Source organism: Paramisgurnus dabryanus, chromosome 13 (genome assembly GCF_030506205.2).
Source record: "Paramisgurnus dabryanus chromosome 13, PD_genome_1.1, whole genome shotgun sequence".
Classification (NCBI taxonomy): Eukaryota; Metazoa; Chordata; class Actinopteri; order Cypriniformes; family Cobitidae; genus Paramisgurnus; species Paramisgurnus dabryanus.
In genome coordinates, this window is record NC_133349.1 from 24993498 (window position 1) to 25008985 (window position 15488).

A 15488-nucleotide genomic window follows, 5' to 3' on the forward strand; every position below is an offset into this window, starting at 1 on the left:
GTGTGAGTTTATATAAAGCTTAATTTGAATTCAGTCACTTTGACATTGCAACTGTTGACACCACAAATATGCAAATAAAAACTTTAACTCAGCGTAAAATGTCAGATTATGAAAAACCAAGGTTATCTCTTAACCCTTAAGTATGAACAACATGATCTCACAAAGTTCCGTGGGATAGTCACGGAATTTTGTGCTCATTTTTCCGTGCCATTCTCACGGATCTCCGCATTTTTCCGTGGCTCTGCTACGGACTGTCTTTTTCCGTGGCATTCTCACAGATTGGTTACTCAACTGCTTTTTCCTATTTTCAAACCATTTTTGCTTCGGTTTAGGGTTAGATTTGGTGTTTGCGTTAGTATGTCTTTTTAAGCATGGTTTATAAAAAATTTTCTGATTTATTCTTTTATATTTTCTAAACTTTAAACAATTGGTGCCTGGCACTGGGGTTAGAGTTGGGTTTGGGTAGGGATGTCAATTCATGTAAATCTAACCCTAAACCGAAGCGAAAATGGTAAGAAAATAGGACAAAACAGTTGAGTAACCAATCCGTGAGAAAGCCACGGAAAAAGACAGTCCGTAGCAGGGCCACGGAAAAATGCGGAGATCCGTGAGAATGCCACGGAAAAATGAGCACAAAATTCTGTGACTATGCCACGGAAATTCGTGAGATCAGGTCGGTATGAAAAGTGTGAAATCTGAAACAGATAATCCAGGATTCTCTTAACCTGGGGTTTAGAATAACCTGGGTGAACTACACTCTAGACTTTTTATTGTATATATGCGGTAACTCACTGACGGTCAAGCATTTATCCATAATCCCTTTCTTTTTTCTATCTACAATTTTCAATAAATTATTTACACTGCTGAAAAACAATTCACATTTTGAAACTTGCTTCACTGCTAAAAGCATAACAAATTAAATGTATTTCATTTCATAGATATATTTAATTTTTCCATTTTATATGCTTTTAAAACACTGTTTTATTCAACTACAGTAGCACTACTGCTGTTGTTTTACAGCAGTCTACCGCAAATTCAAAACATACAGTAAATCACTGTAAATTAAATGTTAATAATGCAATGCATATTACAGTAATGAACTGGAAAAGAAAATGATGGTATTTTACTGGGCAATTGCAGTTAAGTCTAACAATGTATTTCAGGTTTTGAGCGAAACACACTGGTTGTGAGTTCTAAAAATTCCATCTAAAAAAAAAAAAAAAAAAATTGGAGAGGTGTGACAAATATGAAAGCAGAACAAAAGACCAAGACACCTCAGCTATCAACCACTCGCAGACTTAACTACAGTACAGGTAATAGTATCATACTTTCTTTAAACAAATAAGCTAATGTTGTACTAATATGTATTTATTTGTGTTTATTTCTGCTGTTTGTATTGAACAGAAATGTTGCACCTGTGCCTGATCCTCTCTGCAATTTGTGCTATAGGCAAAACAAAACGTGAGTATCAGACATACTCAGACATATAAACATATAAAGACAAAAGCCTAAATGAATAAATACATTTGTCCTTAAGTTCTGATTACATAAGTAAGATTTCTTTACTGTTAATTTTTCACACATAAATCATTGAAATTTAAAGTAAATTGTTTTGTAAATCAAAACTTTCACTGTACTAACTATTAAATGTAATTGCAATGTACCTGTTAACTTCATGGAAAGTCTCTCATTTATCTGTTGATTTATTGTGTGGATCTCATTTATTGTGTTGTTCACCTTTTCAGCTTTACCTGATACTTTCTCATACTCGGTTGGTGTTGGGGACGGCGGCGGCACTGAATTCTCCACGGCACATGAGGGTCTAATCACAGGACTCAGAATCTGGGAATATCCCGGCAACTATATTACCGGGTATGTTTGCTTAAGCAAAACTGATGGTCTGTATATTATTTATAATATAACCACTACTGTATGTTAACCATGTTCTAGATGAAACATGTTCAGACAATAAAGAAAACATTAAACAGATCTCTCTCTTTTCTTTTTATCATCAAACGAGTTCATCATTCTTTGATCTGTTTTAGGATCCAGATGAAATATGACAGTAACTGGACCGATCTGATTGGTTCAGGTTATGGCAATCAGCAGGAGCTGGAGATCTATGATAAAGAATTCATCAGTCAGATCTCGGGAAAGTATTACGGCGGTTACATCTATGAGCTGATGTTTGTCATTAATACGGGGAGATCTTTTAAAGTGGGCCGCCTGCTGGAAACTCATTCAACTTCTATCCAACCGTGAGAGGAAGTCAACTGCGTTTTCTCAGCGGTCGAACAGATGCATGGGCCATCACTTCCATTGGGGCTCATTGGGCCATAGTGAAATAGAGCTGAGAAATATAAACATTAAATCAAATAAAACAAACATAATTTTTTTTTCATCTGTTAATGTACTGTAATTTTTTTTCAGATTGATTAGCAGCAAATATTTTGCATTGAAAATCTTTTTGAATTGAAAAGTTTTGATTCTTTATAGTAATTAGTCATATGGTCATGGTCATTGATTCTTTTTCCTAATTTTAGATATCATCATAAATCTAATAAAATATGTATAAACAAAATCATTTTAGATGTCTTTATTGGCCACTAAAAGTGAATTTAGTTTGTGACACCTAAAAATATCAGCTTGACCACAATATCAGCTTTTTAAAGTTAATCAAACTTTCACTTTTTACAGCATTTTGCTGTTTTTATGCAGCTGGTTGCCAGTAACTTACTGTAGATTTGAATTAATGTTATTTACTGGCAACAGTTTGTTCAAAGTACAGTAAACATTAACAAGTCTTTGTTTTTACAAAATTAAACTATTAAATTACAGCTTCATACAAAGCATTGGTAAACAGAAATCCTCATCAATCTTTTTGTTTGTTTCCTTTAGATTTTGGTTCCCAGAATGTTATTTTAGTTTTATTCTGTGAAGATAAAGACTTGTTAATGTTTAATGTTCATTTGACGTTGAATAAACTGTTGCCAATAAATAACATACATTTAAATCTACAGTAAGTTATCGGAAACAGCTGCAAGTCATACTGTCATTTCTGCAGAAATTTTTAACAGTGAGTGTAAGTCAAAGTATAGTCTAAGATGATATATAGTAGATTATATAGTAAAATATTTTGTAAAAAATAACTAAATAATTAAAAAAAACTTTTTAGTTGGCACAGGCTAAAACTAACTTTTTGGCACACCTGCCAATGGCTATGAAACTACATCTGCACTAACTACACATATTTAATACTTTATAGTCCCTTTTTTGCACCCTATTTTTCCTCATCCTTCTTTATTCACATACAAGCCAGTCCTTCTCATTTATCGTATGAGTTCTAATGTTTACGCATCACGTTTCCATTTTGGTGGACTTCCCGCGTACTTGATATTCCTTATGTAATGAGTTTGTATTTGTCCATAATTATCATTATGTAACAAGTTGAACAAGAAATGGTACCAAACCAGATTGATAAAAATATCACTCATTTGTTTTTATGTTTAAACAATATATTATGCATAAATTACAATTTTTAAGCACAGTGAATTAAAAATGTATATGTGATTTGAAACAAGTAGTTTATACTCAATGACTGGCATCCTGGTATTTAATTGTACTGATTTACCATCAGTAACTTATCATTGTCTGTCAAATATCTCTGTTGTGACACATTCATAAAACAAAATATGAGGAAAAAAAACAGAATCAGAACAGTGATGACATGTGTCATTTCAGCACAAGATAAAGATGCTGATTATGTAGGTTATTCACTGTATAACCAGCAGAACCTGTCTGTCACTACAAGTATGCGATGGGAAAAAAGCATAATTCCTTTTGTCATAGATCAGAGATAGACAGTTATTTAATCCACATGCCATGGCATCACAAAGCATCACAAATCTAACAAGACATGAAATGCATGTAATAAAACACATACTTTACATTAGTGGTCTGTACACTGATATCAAAATATAAAAGAAAATGTTTATTTACTTCTAAAAACTGTATAGAAATAGTTCATCCAAAATGAAAAAGAACCTTTAAGCCATCACACACTCTCAGAAAAAGTACAAAGTTGTCACTTGGACAATACCTTTTAAAAAGGGCCTAATATGTACCATTGAGGTACAGTATGCACCTTTTTAGGAATAGTGTACTTTGTACTTTTTTTCTTGAGAGTATAGGTGTATATGACTTTTATGTTATATATTTTAATATATGTATTTCATTAGCCTGCAATGGTCTTAAAGCTCCCATTCTGTCTGTGATTTTGAAGCTTTGATTGTGTTTATAGTGGGCAATATAACATGTGTTCATGTTTCATGTGTAAAAAAAGCGGTATTTTTCACACAATTTACTTATCTGTATAGCGCTGTTTTCACTGTCCTCAAAACGTCTGATGTCTTCCTTGTTATGTGAAGTCCCTCCTTCAGAAATACGTATCGAGTTCTGATTGTGTTGTTTGTTTAGTGTGCTGTGATTCGATAGCAGCTTAGCTTAGCAGAGCCGTTTGAGCCAAAGCTGGCGACTGACGTATTCCTGTGGGCGGAGTTTAGTCAACGAACTGTTTTACTGACGTCATTAAAGCAGGAAATAGAGGGCTGTAGTCCAAACCGGCCGTTCGTTGTAGGCTTTTAAAGAGGAATTCTATTGAAGAAAATATATCCCCTGGCAGTGAACTTTGAGCTTTATCATTTTACAGGTATTATTTATGCTATTATAGCAACATTACACACTAACTAGGGTTTAAAAAATGGTATCAGGAAGAACGTGACCTTTAAGGACAGTTCATATAAAAGCAAGAATAGTTTTTTGTGATAGGTGACCACTGTCTATGATTTTGACATCCCTTTCTTCTATGGCTTTTATTGCTTATGGTGCCTTTCTTTTTTTGCACCCCTGCCTCCAAGCGAAGAATGATTTTCAGTTTTGTGTACGTGCAAATATTTGCATGACTACAGCTACAATGCACATCATACACCACAGTTTACTGTACGTGCACTTCTCCAAAAAAAAACATACATGTGATAAAAATAGGTTGATAAAGCTAGTGTAACTTGTTACAGAAAATGGAATGACCATAACAAGGAAATATTCCTGTAATTTACGGGTTTGTCTAGATTTTTTTTTAAAGCACAGTAATTTCTCATCATTGTTTTCTTCCTGCAGGTATTTGTTCTTCGTTACTTTTTTATTTTATCTGTTGCTATTTTTGCAGATGTTTAATCTCTTTTTGTCCCCCAAAACTATTTAACACTAAGCTTGTCATGATTTAAATGATGTATATTTTAATGTAATTTTCATGTAATGCATGCACATACAAAATAGCTAAAAAGCTAACTAAGCTCAAACTAAAAACTCAAAATTTCTTAATAAAACTTGAGAAATATTGTAAGATGATTGTGGCACCGGATTATTACAGTCAATGGTATTTACACGTTTTGAAAGCATACTGTATATAAATGGCACAATGAACCTACTCACATAAGATAAGATTGACTTTCTGAATGGCTTTTTACTGGATTTGTTATAATATCGTTGTGAAAAATCAAAGTTAATCTTTAATTTATGTGAGCAGAAAGAAAACAGATAGATTTTATATTTGCTTAGTCATAGACATTCGCATTATATTTATGCATTTGACCGACACTTTATTCCAAAGCTACTTACAAGGGCATTCAAGCTAAACATTTTTATCAGTGATCCCGGGGGATTAAACCCACAATCCTTTGTGCCCTCAGACAAATGATACAAAAGTTGTCACTAAGATGGTACCTAATACTGTATGTACCATTTTATAGCCATTTGGGATACCCAAATACGCTTTTTAGGTACAAAAGTGTACTTTTTGTAGACGTACGGCCCCAGTGACAACTTTTTTACCTTGTATATCTTTTTTCAGAGTCAACCAGTTGAACTACATGAACGCCATAAAAATCCCAGTAGTATTTTAATTTTCATTATTGCATAAAAACACATATGCATATATTTTAGTATTATTTTATCAAATGACTTTTTATTTTATATTGCGTGCCTTTTTACATGCATAAATACCAGATTTAAAAACCATTGAAGCTGATACAGTATATTACATCATATTAAACACAAGTTGAGGAAAAATATTTTACGTAAGACTTATTGTGAGTTCCTTAAGTTTTTTCTGAGGTGTGTCATAAGAGTCTAAATCACACAAGCACTTCAACCAATAGAAAACGTCTGACTATATGCAAGAATGTATAAATACAGGTAAGTTTAGAGAGCAGACAATCTCCTCCAACCACATCAATTGTATAACTGCAGGTAATTACATTTCTATAGCAACATAAACAAGTGTTTTTCATCTTTTTTCATCTTTATGTTTTTCATGTGAAGCAATTTGTCAATTCATTTATCATTCATCATATCACAGATAATATTTTTGCATCAGTTTTTGTTAATATGTAGGCTGATGCAGTAGCAATATTTGTTTCATTCAAAGTGATGCGTAGACAAATAGACAATACACTGAGCAAACACACAATCTATGTTATTGCTTTTAGATTTCTTGTGTGCGTTGATTGATTTCAAAATGCTGCACGTGATTCTGGTCCTCGCTGGAGTTTGTACAGTCGGCATTGCTATGCGTGAGTATTACTATACAACATGCAAAACCATTCAGCAGAAATGGCAGATAATGAGAAATAAATTTTAGCATTTTTTTTAACAAACATGTATTCATAATAGTTTTACCAGAAATCCTAAATAGATTTTCATAAAAGACAAATTAGATTTTTAAATGATAAATAAATCTGCATTAATTATTAATCATATGCTGTTCATAAAAAGTGACCTGTGACTTTATAAAAGAAGTTTAAGCAGAACCTGACAGTCAGTGTAACTTTGTGTTATCGCTCCTTTTCTTTCAGCTTTACCAGATTTTTACTCCTACTCACCTGAAGCGGGTGAAGGCACTGGAGTGATGTACTCTTCTGCACATGAAGGTCGTATCACTGGAATCAGAGTCTGGGAGTACCCCAGTGAATACATTGCTGGGTAGGTTAACCTATGCACCACTGGTTTATAATATATTATAAAAGTGCTCTGGCTGATATAGCTTTATGAAGACCATATGCATTCTTTGACGTACAGACTGTTTTTAAAAAATGATGATCCTTTTATCCTTTTAGGATCCAGCTGCAATATAATGGCAACTGGACAGACCTGATTTGTGCAATTTATGGCACTCCAATGGAGATGACACTATCTGACAATGAATACATCATGGAGGTTGCTGGAAAGTATGGCCCAGGTTACGTCTATGAGATCGTGTTTGTCACTAGCCGTGGGAGATCATTAAAAGTGGGGCAACCTTATGGCACCTCATTTAACTTCTTCCCAACCCATGATGGAAGTGAACTACGTTTATTAAGTGGGCGGCATAACGGATACGGCATCACCTCCATCGGAGCTCACTGGGCTGTTTACAACACTGACAGCAGTGTAACACCTTAAAACTCACTTCAGTTCAGCCTGTTGATTTTGTTTACATTTTTGCATTATTCGTTTCTTTCCCAACATGATTGTTGTTACTCAGTCAATGTAACTTTAAGCTGTGATAGGTACATCGGGTCTTCTCAAATAAACTTTGTCATCAGCTTGAATAAACATGAATGACATTATTTTATTTGTCTTGCCTGTTTTATACTTATTATATTTTGGATAGCCAACTGTTATGCACAACAATGTGGAATGTCAAGCATTGTAAAAAAAAAGCATGAAGTTAAAACAACTTGGATTTGCATATAAGCATATTTGAAATAAGTTATAATACTTTCATTTTTAAACAAATGATACTGAAGGTAAAAACTGCACCTCAAATGCTAACAATGGTTTTGCATTCTAAAGCTGAGGAGTGCCCGACTTGAAAACAAAGACACAATGTATGGCAAACAAACATAGTATCAGTAGAGTATAAATACAGTACAGGTTCACATTGGCAGTATCCTCTGGTCTGATCTATATCAACCACAGCAGACTTAACTACTGTACAGGTAATAACAGGATTTATTTATTTATTCAGGTAAATGTCTCAAAATGAACCTTTGTTGAATTTGTGTGAATGATATATACATCCAGTACACATTTGAAAGCAATGAAGACTTAACAAGGTGATATTATTTTTAATTCGTTCCTATAGCTTAATTGGTAGACCTTTGCATTAACAGCACAAAGGTCATTGGTTTGATTAACAGAGGAATAGCTACTTGTGAATGTATGGCTTGAATGGACTGTAAGGCGCTTATAGGACAACTTTTGCTATTTAACAGCTCAACACATTCAGTAGCTCAACACAAACACTTTGTGTCATAAAATCGTTTACACAGATTTAGATCTTTTTGAAAAAAGATTTACTATCAGTCCAATATGTACAGTTTCACAATCAAACAGCTTCTGTTATTTATTATGAAGTCTTCAGATTCTGTGAGTGTGCTGAACGTTGACTTCTATCACAATGCTGCGTATCTGCCTGATTATCTCTGTAGTTTGTGCTACAGGCACTACAATGCGTGAGTATCATTCACCTTAACACTGTTTAGATCACACAAGATTCCATAACGTGATACTGTCAAAAAAATGCAGATGTGTTAAATACTAAATACAGTGCCCTCCATATTGGGACAGCAAAGACATTTGCTTTGTTTGCTCTGTTGGACAACAACAATTGTGAGATGAATATGAAGCAAATGTAAAGAATGTTACATTTGATTATGTTTCAACACATACAAAGAACAACAACCTTTCATCCTGACGTACTGTGTGGGTGTTGTCACCAAATGCAAAACTCTCACTACATTTTCAGACGGTCGAGTTGGTAAATTGTATATGTTAAAGGAACAGTATGTAAGAAATGTATATCAATGAATCATAAAATGGCCCTGATATGTCACTAGACATTAAGAAATCATTTTCATTTCAAATATTTATATCACTGACAACAGTGGTCTGTCCAGGATATTGTCATTTAAAAAGTGGAGTTGCAGCCCTCAACTGATGTTTATGTTGTCATGTTGTGTATTGGCCACCAGTTGTGTGATTGCAGTACCAGTTTTAGCCACAAGTTTTGTGATTGCAATACCAGTTTTGACCACAATCCTTCATACTGTTCCTTTAAACCAAGTGAAAAATAAAATGTGACATTCTTTACTTTTGTCTTATATTCACCTTTTCATGTTTACACATTTCTTGACTTCACAGCAAACAGAGCAATGTTGCCTTTATGGAGGACACTGTATCTTTAATGTGGTGCGGCTTATGCACTGATTTTTTTGCATTTAAGAAGTTGATTTTCAAAATATTACTTATAAATGAAAAAATAAGGGTATTTGCCAATGGTCATGTATTTTAAATCTAACATAACAACAGCTCGCAGACAGCAGACACTCCAGTCAGACGATCCAGCCTGGAGCAGTCAGCTGTCTGAGCTGATTTTGCTTGAAAAATCCTTTACTAATCCTATAAAGGCGCATTAATTGTTTATTAAAAAAGAAATTAATGTTCTCATGGATCAACCCAGTATCACGAAATTCTGTCACCACACAGAATTACTGAGTATTACTGGCATCAAGCTGCCAGTAACTTACTGTAATTTTACATTTATGTTATTTACTGGCAACAGTTTGTTTAAAGTTAAATGAACATAATGGCATGTACACACCAAACGCGGGGCAATGCGTTACTTGTTCTAGATTACTTGTGGGATTTAACTTCGTGTCATGCGAATTTTTCGCCTTAAGTTGAATATTTTCAACTTGGACGAAGACGCATTTGAGGCAAATAGCGCATGTTTTCGCAGCAAACGCGCCGCCCATATTGCGTCATTTGCATCGCCCCACTCGAGGACGCATCTGATTGCGTCTTGCATTGACTTTGTATGTATTTTTTTAAGCAATTTTTTTACACTGTATAGTCTTTTCTGTGACACCGACACGTTTTTTCGCCTTTTTGTGTGAACATGTCACGTATTTCTGTTTACGTGTCATTGTCACGTGTTACTCAACTGTTTTGTCCTATTTTCTTAGCATTGTCACTTTGGTTTAGGGTTAGATTTACATAAAATGACATCCTTACCCAAACCCAACTCTAACCCTAATTCCAGGCGACAATGGTTTAAAAATCATAAAATATCAAAAAATAAATCATAAAATAAAGGTATAAACCAATACCTAAAGTGACATCCCAATGCAAACACCAAATCTAACCCTGAACCGAAGTGTAAATGGTAAATAGGACAAACAAGTTGAGTAACAAATACGTGACATGTCCATGCAAAAAGGCAGAAAAACGTGTCAGTGTCGCAGAAAAGGCTCACAAATTTACATGACTATAGGTAGATTATTTTGTGATACGGGGTTGCATGGATGCTGTAAGACAATATACAGATTATAGCATGATAAATAATTACATAATGAAAAACCGTAATAATAAAAGTCCATGTTTAAACAGTCGCAATAAAAATGTGAATACAGTAGGTTTTGTTTTTTCCTTCTTTCAGCTTTACCTGATCTATTCTCATACTCACCTGCTGTCGGGGGTGGAAGTGGAACTGAATTTACCACTGCAAATGAGGGATGTATTACTGGAATTAAAATTTGGGAATACCCTAGCAACTATATATATGGGTAAGTTTGCTTAGATATAGATATCATCTTTTATGTAGGTTAGGTGGATAAAATGTATTTTCGCTTCAACAAATATCAGTGATTCTACAGATAGTTTTACTAAATCTGCACAATTTTGGATTTTCATTTATCATAGTAGTTCTAGTTGCACTGTTATCTTCTGAACATTTTAAACACATATACTATTTGTTTAGGCTCCAGCTGAAATATGACACAAACTGGACGACAACTATTGGTTCAGAGAATGGTAATCCACAGGTGATGGAATTCTATGAGAAAGAATACATCACTCAGATCTCTGGAAAGTACGACGCGAGTTACATCTATGAGCTCATCTTTGTCACCAATCTGGGGCGATTTTTAAAAGTGGGGCAGTCTAGTGGTAACTCATTTAACATTTACCCAGCCCAAAGAGGGAGTGATTTGCGCTTTCTCAGCATTCGAACCAATGGATGGGCCATCACGTCTATTGGGGCTCATTGGTCCGTGATACGTAACTGCGACATGTCTGTGAACACAGCTATAAAAAAAGTCTAATTTTTTAGCATGGAAATGAATAGTTAATTCTATTTACTCTTATTTGTCATACTTGTAGCTATATTTGTTTTCTTTTGTGGTTTATTGTATCTTAATGATTCTTATTTAACTTCTGGCAGTTGGTGTAATTCTGTAAACTCTTTTATGCAAAGTCTAATAACAGCATTCATTTAATTTAGTATGAATAAACAACTTAAGCAACAAACATGTGAACAAAAATTCCTAAATTCCATCAGAAGTCACGGTCTAATATACAGTTGTCATTATGTAAGGTAAAGGTAGTCTAATCTTTTATGAGAATGTAATGTCTCCTATGAGGAAACAGTACAATTTACTGGCATTTCAGGATTTTTTCAAAGGCCAGCCATTTCTCATCATTGTCACATCATGTGTGGTGACTGTTATGCCGACTTTGATGGTTATCATTTTATTTTGTATTCCTAGACAGCTTGAAAATATTTACTGTCGGTCTGGAGCTTGTCAAACAATAAAAGCATTCCACACGCATGAACACTACACGTTTTATTCCCTTTTTGTTCATTTGTTAGCTGATATTTTGCATTTGTTTCACAACTGTTAAAATTAGTTAATGCACAGTGGACTAGCATGAACAATTGTACTGGCAATAACTAACATTAACTTTATTGAACTTAATGAATAAATGCTGATTAATAAATGCTGAGCAACTATATCCTCATTGTAAGGATATTTTAACTAATGCATTTACAAATATGATCGGTAACACTTTACAATAAGGTTGTATTAGTAAACATTAATAAATGCATTATTGATTTTACTAAATGCATTATTAAATACAATATAATTTTTCAATATGTACAGTATTAATTTTTGTTATTGTTAGTTAATGTCAATAGAGTTATTCATGTTAGTTCCTAATGCATTTATTAATGTTAACAGTTACAACACTTGATTTAATAAATGTATTAGTAAATGCCAAATTTAACATGAATTAAGATTAATAAATGCTGTAAAAGTACTGTTCATTAATAGTTCAGTAATGCATTAACTAATTGTTAACAAATACAACCATGTAAAGTGTAAACACCAATTGTAAAGTGTTACCATATGACCTTATTGTAAAATATACCAATAAAAATGTGTGCAATGTATGTTACTTTTTAATATTAACTGATTAATACTATATAAGCAAAATACCAAAAGAACTTTTAAAAAAAGCTCAAGAAACTTTTGTGGTCATTTTTTTTTTACATTTACTTTTAATATTTCATTTAAGGTGATTACATTTAGACTAACCCAATTCTAGACGGACAAATCAGCTTTATAACTTAGAAAAAACTAAAAAAAAAGGGAATAAGGGAATATAAGGGAATATTTTTCTAAAGATTTTTTGTACATGTGCCAAATTCCACAACATTCCATCTGAGGTGTGTCATATAAAACACGAAAGCACTTTAACAAAAAAGAAGAGGTCTGACTGACAGGAGAGTATAAATACAGGTAAGTCAGCACACACGCCAGCAAGCAAACAGGCTCAACACCAGGTATAAAATAAAGCTTCACATTTCTGTTACAATGTAACCAAATACTGTATTTTAATGTCTCTCTCTTTTGCAGTGTCTTTGTTTCTGCCATTAGATAAATGTCTTTTTGAAAATAAGATTATTGATTGATTATTTCAGTACTTTTCATTCAAAGTAATGCAAAGCAACTTGCAGAAAAAATCCTCTTGATCAAAGCACAGCAGGGTTTCTTATTTAAGATATAAGATATTCAAAAGATATGATTTATTTATTTATGTTTTAACGTGACTGGCATAAGTCGATTAACCACCTCATCATCATTTCTAACCCCTGTTTAGATTCTCAGAGTGCACTGGACAGCAATTCAGTAAAAAATGCTGAATCTTATTCTAGTTCTCGCTGGAGTTTGTGCAGTGAGCATGGCAATGCGTGAGTATCTCTTAGCTTATACACTAATAAGATCAAAAAGTTTAAATCAGGATCTAGTAAATAGATTTTGCTGGATAATTAAGACACTATTCTAACCATTCTGCCTTTTTTAGATAATTATAAAATACAACTAGACTATGCTAATATGAGTCTATTGTTCATTTAATTGTCCACAACATAAATGCATACAGTATAGTGTGACCTGACTGTTAACTCAGATACTCCGGTATAGGATTATCTTGAAACTTTAAATAATATTTCTTTAAATTTTTCTTAAATATTTGACACCTGCTTTTAATGATTAAAATAATTTAAACAAATTTAGGGAGAAAGTTTAAATTGACTATATAATGCAAACATATCTGCAGACTGCAGTTGGGTGAAAGAGTGAAGTGTCCTTGTCTGTAGTGCACTTCTGCTCTCTAGTGTAGACTTTTATTATAGACTCAGCTGTCCTACTGCATAATAAACTGGGCGCTGAAAAAGTATTGATGTGTTTTTAACAGTTTTGTTTATATGTCTTTGATAAAAAAAACCACCCAAATCCACTGTAAAAAGTGAAAAGTTGGATCAACTTAAAAAAAAAAATACTTCAACTGGTAACACCTAAAAATTTAAGTTGTTTCAACTTATCTGTATGCTTAAGTGAAAAACACTCTAAGTGAAAAAATTAAGTTGAATTTTTAGATAACCAATTGAAGTAATCCAAGTTAATCCAACAAAAGAAAGAAAGAAAGAAAGAAAGAAAGAAAGAAAGAAAGAAAGAAAGAAAGTAAGAAAGAAAGAAAAGATGCTGCATTTTTAAATATAAACGATAAAGATTTCAGGGACCATACACTGAAAAAAATGATTCATTCAATTTACTAAATTTTTTAAGGTAAGTGGTTGCAATCAGTTTTTTAAGCTACATTTAAACAAAATATTTTTTATTTTATTTTACTTTACAAATCTTTTTGTTTAAATGTAGCTTAAATAAATTGATTGCAACCACTTACCTTAAAAAATTTAGGCAATTGAATGAATCATTCAGTGTAGTATTCACGCCCCAGATTAAATGCCCCAGATTAAATAAATAAAAATTTAATAACTGTTAAATGTGATTAAAAAAATAAAACCATACATAAAATACCCCTGCTATGGAGAGATATTGACCGATTTGTTGCCCAGACAGACTTATGATCTTTTCCCTTTTCAGCGTTACCTGATTTTTACTCTTACTCACCTGCTGCTGGGGATGGATCTGGATATTCATTTTCCACTGCCCATGAAAGTCGCATTACAGGCATTCGAATCTGGGAGTATCCAAGCAATTACATTACTGGGTAAACTGACTCATGCAACACTAAAACTATGACATTCATCATCCCTAATGACTATACTGTTACAAAATGTATAATTGTGAAAGTGTCTATTATAAATTGCACAACAAATAACACTTAGTTTACTTTAAAGAAATGTATTAAAGAAGCTAGATATTATAGAATGGTACTGTAACACTTTACAACAGGGTTGTATTTGTTAACATTACTTCGACTATTCCAAAGGGCTGTTGAATGCTTCATTCTGATTGGTTGGCAAACGATCTAAGGGTGTGCATAATTTTTCAGTAAATGCACACATATGAAGTAAATGATAATAAGCTATATTGATCATTGTTAGTTCATATTATCCAATGCTTATTGTAAAGTGTTACTGCTCTTCTCAAAATTGCTATAATTAGTGTCATAGATCCAATTAATTATAATTTCATAATAAAATAATAATAACGCATCTATCAAGATCTAATATGTTTATCTGTGCAGGATTCAGCTAAAATACGACAACGACTGGACAGACGTGGTTGGTGGGACCTATGTCAATCTAATGGAGTGGACGCTAAATGACAATGAATTCATCATTCAGGTCTCTGGAAAGCATGACTATGGTTATATCTATCAGCTTATGTTCGTCACTAATAAAGGGCGCATATTTAAAATTGGGCAGCCTTCAGGCACCTCGTTTAACTTCTACCCCGCTCATGATGGAGCTGAGCTGCGTTTCCTAAGTGGTCGACAGAATGGCTATGGCATCACCTCCATTGGTGCTCATTGGGCTATGTATTACCCCAGTCAAACAACCACTACTGGGACCACTGTTGCAGTTTAGCCTTGAAAGTGTGCTTTACCTTGCTCTGGTCCAACCGCAAACTAAGCAAACAGCTACAGACACTTCTTGTCCTGTCTACACATTTATGCAGTAGTGAGTTACTGAGCTTTTCTTTTAACAACAGTACATAGCAAAACTGTTTGTTGTGTTTATTTTAGCACATGACATGATGTATGTGTTTTATATAATCTCATGATTTCTTTTATCTAAA

General features: G+C 33.4%; 4 protein-coding genes across 4 annotated transcripts; all 4 read left to right on the top strand.

Annotated features, from left to right (window-relative positions):
• Positions 1-1246: 1246 nt before the first annotated feature.
• Positions 1247-2376, top strand: LOC135751863 (zymogen granule membrane protein 16-like). Its single transcript, XM_065270149.2, has 4 exons — positions 1247-1313; positions 1405-1461; positions 1746-1872; positions 2046-2376. The coding sequence occupies exons 1-4, from the start codon at positions 1247-1249 to the stop codon at positions 2260-2262; spliced, it is 468 nt and encodes a 155-aa protein (XP_065126221.1). The 3' UTR covers positions 2263-2376.
• Positions 2377-6549: 4173 nt separating this feature from the next.
• On the top strand, positions 6550-7583 carry LOC135728303 (zymogen granule membrane protein 16-like). The gene is made up of 3 exons (XM_065246483.2): positions 6550-6629; positions 6912-7038; positions 7173-7583. Exons 1-3 carry the CDS (start codon positions 6575-6577, stop codon positions 7495-7497), a joined length of 507 nt encoding a protein of 168 aa, XP_065102555.2. The 5' UTR covers positions 6550-6574; the 3' UTR covers positions 7498-7583.
• A 307-nt stretch (positions 7584-7890) lies between these two features.
• On the top strand, positions 7891-11717 carry LOC135751847 (zymogen granule membrane protein 16-like). The gene is made up of 4 exons (XM_073811723.1): positions 7891-8036; positions 8462-8552; positions 10538-10664; positions 10859-11717. The coding sequence occupies exons 2-4, from the start codon at positions 8498-8500 to the stop codon at positions 11199-11201; spliced, it is 525 nt and encodes a 174-aa protein (XP_073667824.1). The 5' UTR covers positions 7891-8036; positions 8462-8497; the 3' UTR covers positions 11202-11717.
• Positions 11718-13039: 1322 nt separating this feature from the next.
• Positions 13040-15277, top strand: LOC135751864 (zymogen granule membrane protein 16-like). The gene is made up of 3 exons (XM_065270150.1): positions 13040-13132; positions 14328-14454; positions 14935-15277. Exons 1-3 carry the CDS (start codon positions 13078-13080, stop codon positions 15275-15277), a joined length of 525 nt encoding a protein of 174 aa, XP_065126222.1. The 5' UTR covers positions 13040-13077.
• The last annotated feature ends 211 nt before the right edge of the window (positions 15278-15488 follow it).

What these genes read in the sequence shown, in the direction of transcription:
- LOC135751864 (XM_065270150.1), top strand. Translation starts at nt 13,078, where the DNA reads ATGCTGAATCTTATTCTAGTTCTCGCTGGAGTTTGTGCAGTGAGCATG. An exon ending in TGCAGTGAGCATGGCAATGC is followed by an intron (nt 13,133 to 14,327) that starts GTGAGTATCTCT and finishes TTCCCTTTTCAG; the next exon opens with CGTTACCTGATTTTTACTCT. An exon ending in CCAAGCAATTACATTACTGG is followed by an intron (nt 14,455 to 14,934) that starts GTAAACTGACTC and finishes TTATCTGTGCAG; the next exon opens with GATTCAGCTAAAATACGACA.
- LOC135728303 (XM_065246483.2), top strand. Translation starts at nt 6,575, where the DNA reads ATGCTGCACGTGATTCTGGTCCTCGCTGGAGTTTGTACAGTCGGCATT. An exon ending in TACAGTCGGCATTGCTATGC is followed by an intron (nt 6,630 to 6,911) that starts GTGAGTATTACT and finishes CTTTTCTTTCAG; the next exon opens with CTTTACCAGATTTTTACTCC. An exon ending in CCCAGTGAATACATTGCTGG is followed by an intron (nt 7,039 to 7,172) that starts GTAGGTTAACCT and finishes TTATCCTTTTAG; the next exon opens with GATCCAGCTGCAATATAATG.
- LOC135751863 (XM_065270149.2), top strand. Translation starts at nt 1,247, where the DNA reads ATGAAAGCAGAACAAAAGACCAAGACACCTCAGCTATCAACCACTCGC. An exon ending in CAGACTTAACTACAGTACAG is followed by an intron (nt 1,314 to 1,404) that starts GTAATAGTATCA and finishes TGTATTGAACAG; the next exon opens with AAATGTTGCACCTGTGCCTG. An exon ending in CCCGGCAACTATATTACCGG is followed by an intron (nt 1,873 to 2,045) that starts GTATGTTTGCTT and finishes GATCTGTTTTAG; the next exon opens with GATCCAGATGAAATATGACA.
- LOC135751847 (XM_073811723.1), top strand. Translation starts at nt 8,498, where the DNA reads ATGCTGCGTATCTGCCTGATTATCTCTGTAGTTTGTGCTACAGGCACT. An exon ending in TGCTACAGGCACTACAATGC is followed by an intron (nt 8,553 to 10,537) that starts GTGAGTATCATT and finishes TCCTTCTTTCAG; the next exon opens with CTTTACCTGATCTATTCTCA. An exon ending in CCTAGCAACTATATATATGG is followed by an intron (nt 10,665 to 10,858) that starts GTAAGTTTGCTT and finishes CTATTTGTTTAG; the next exon opens with GCTCCAGCTGAAATATGACA.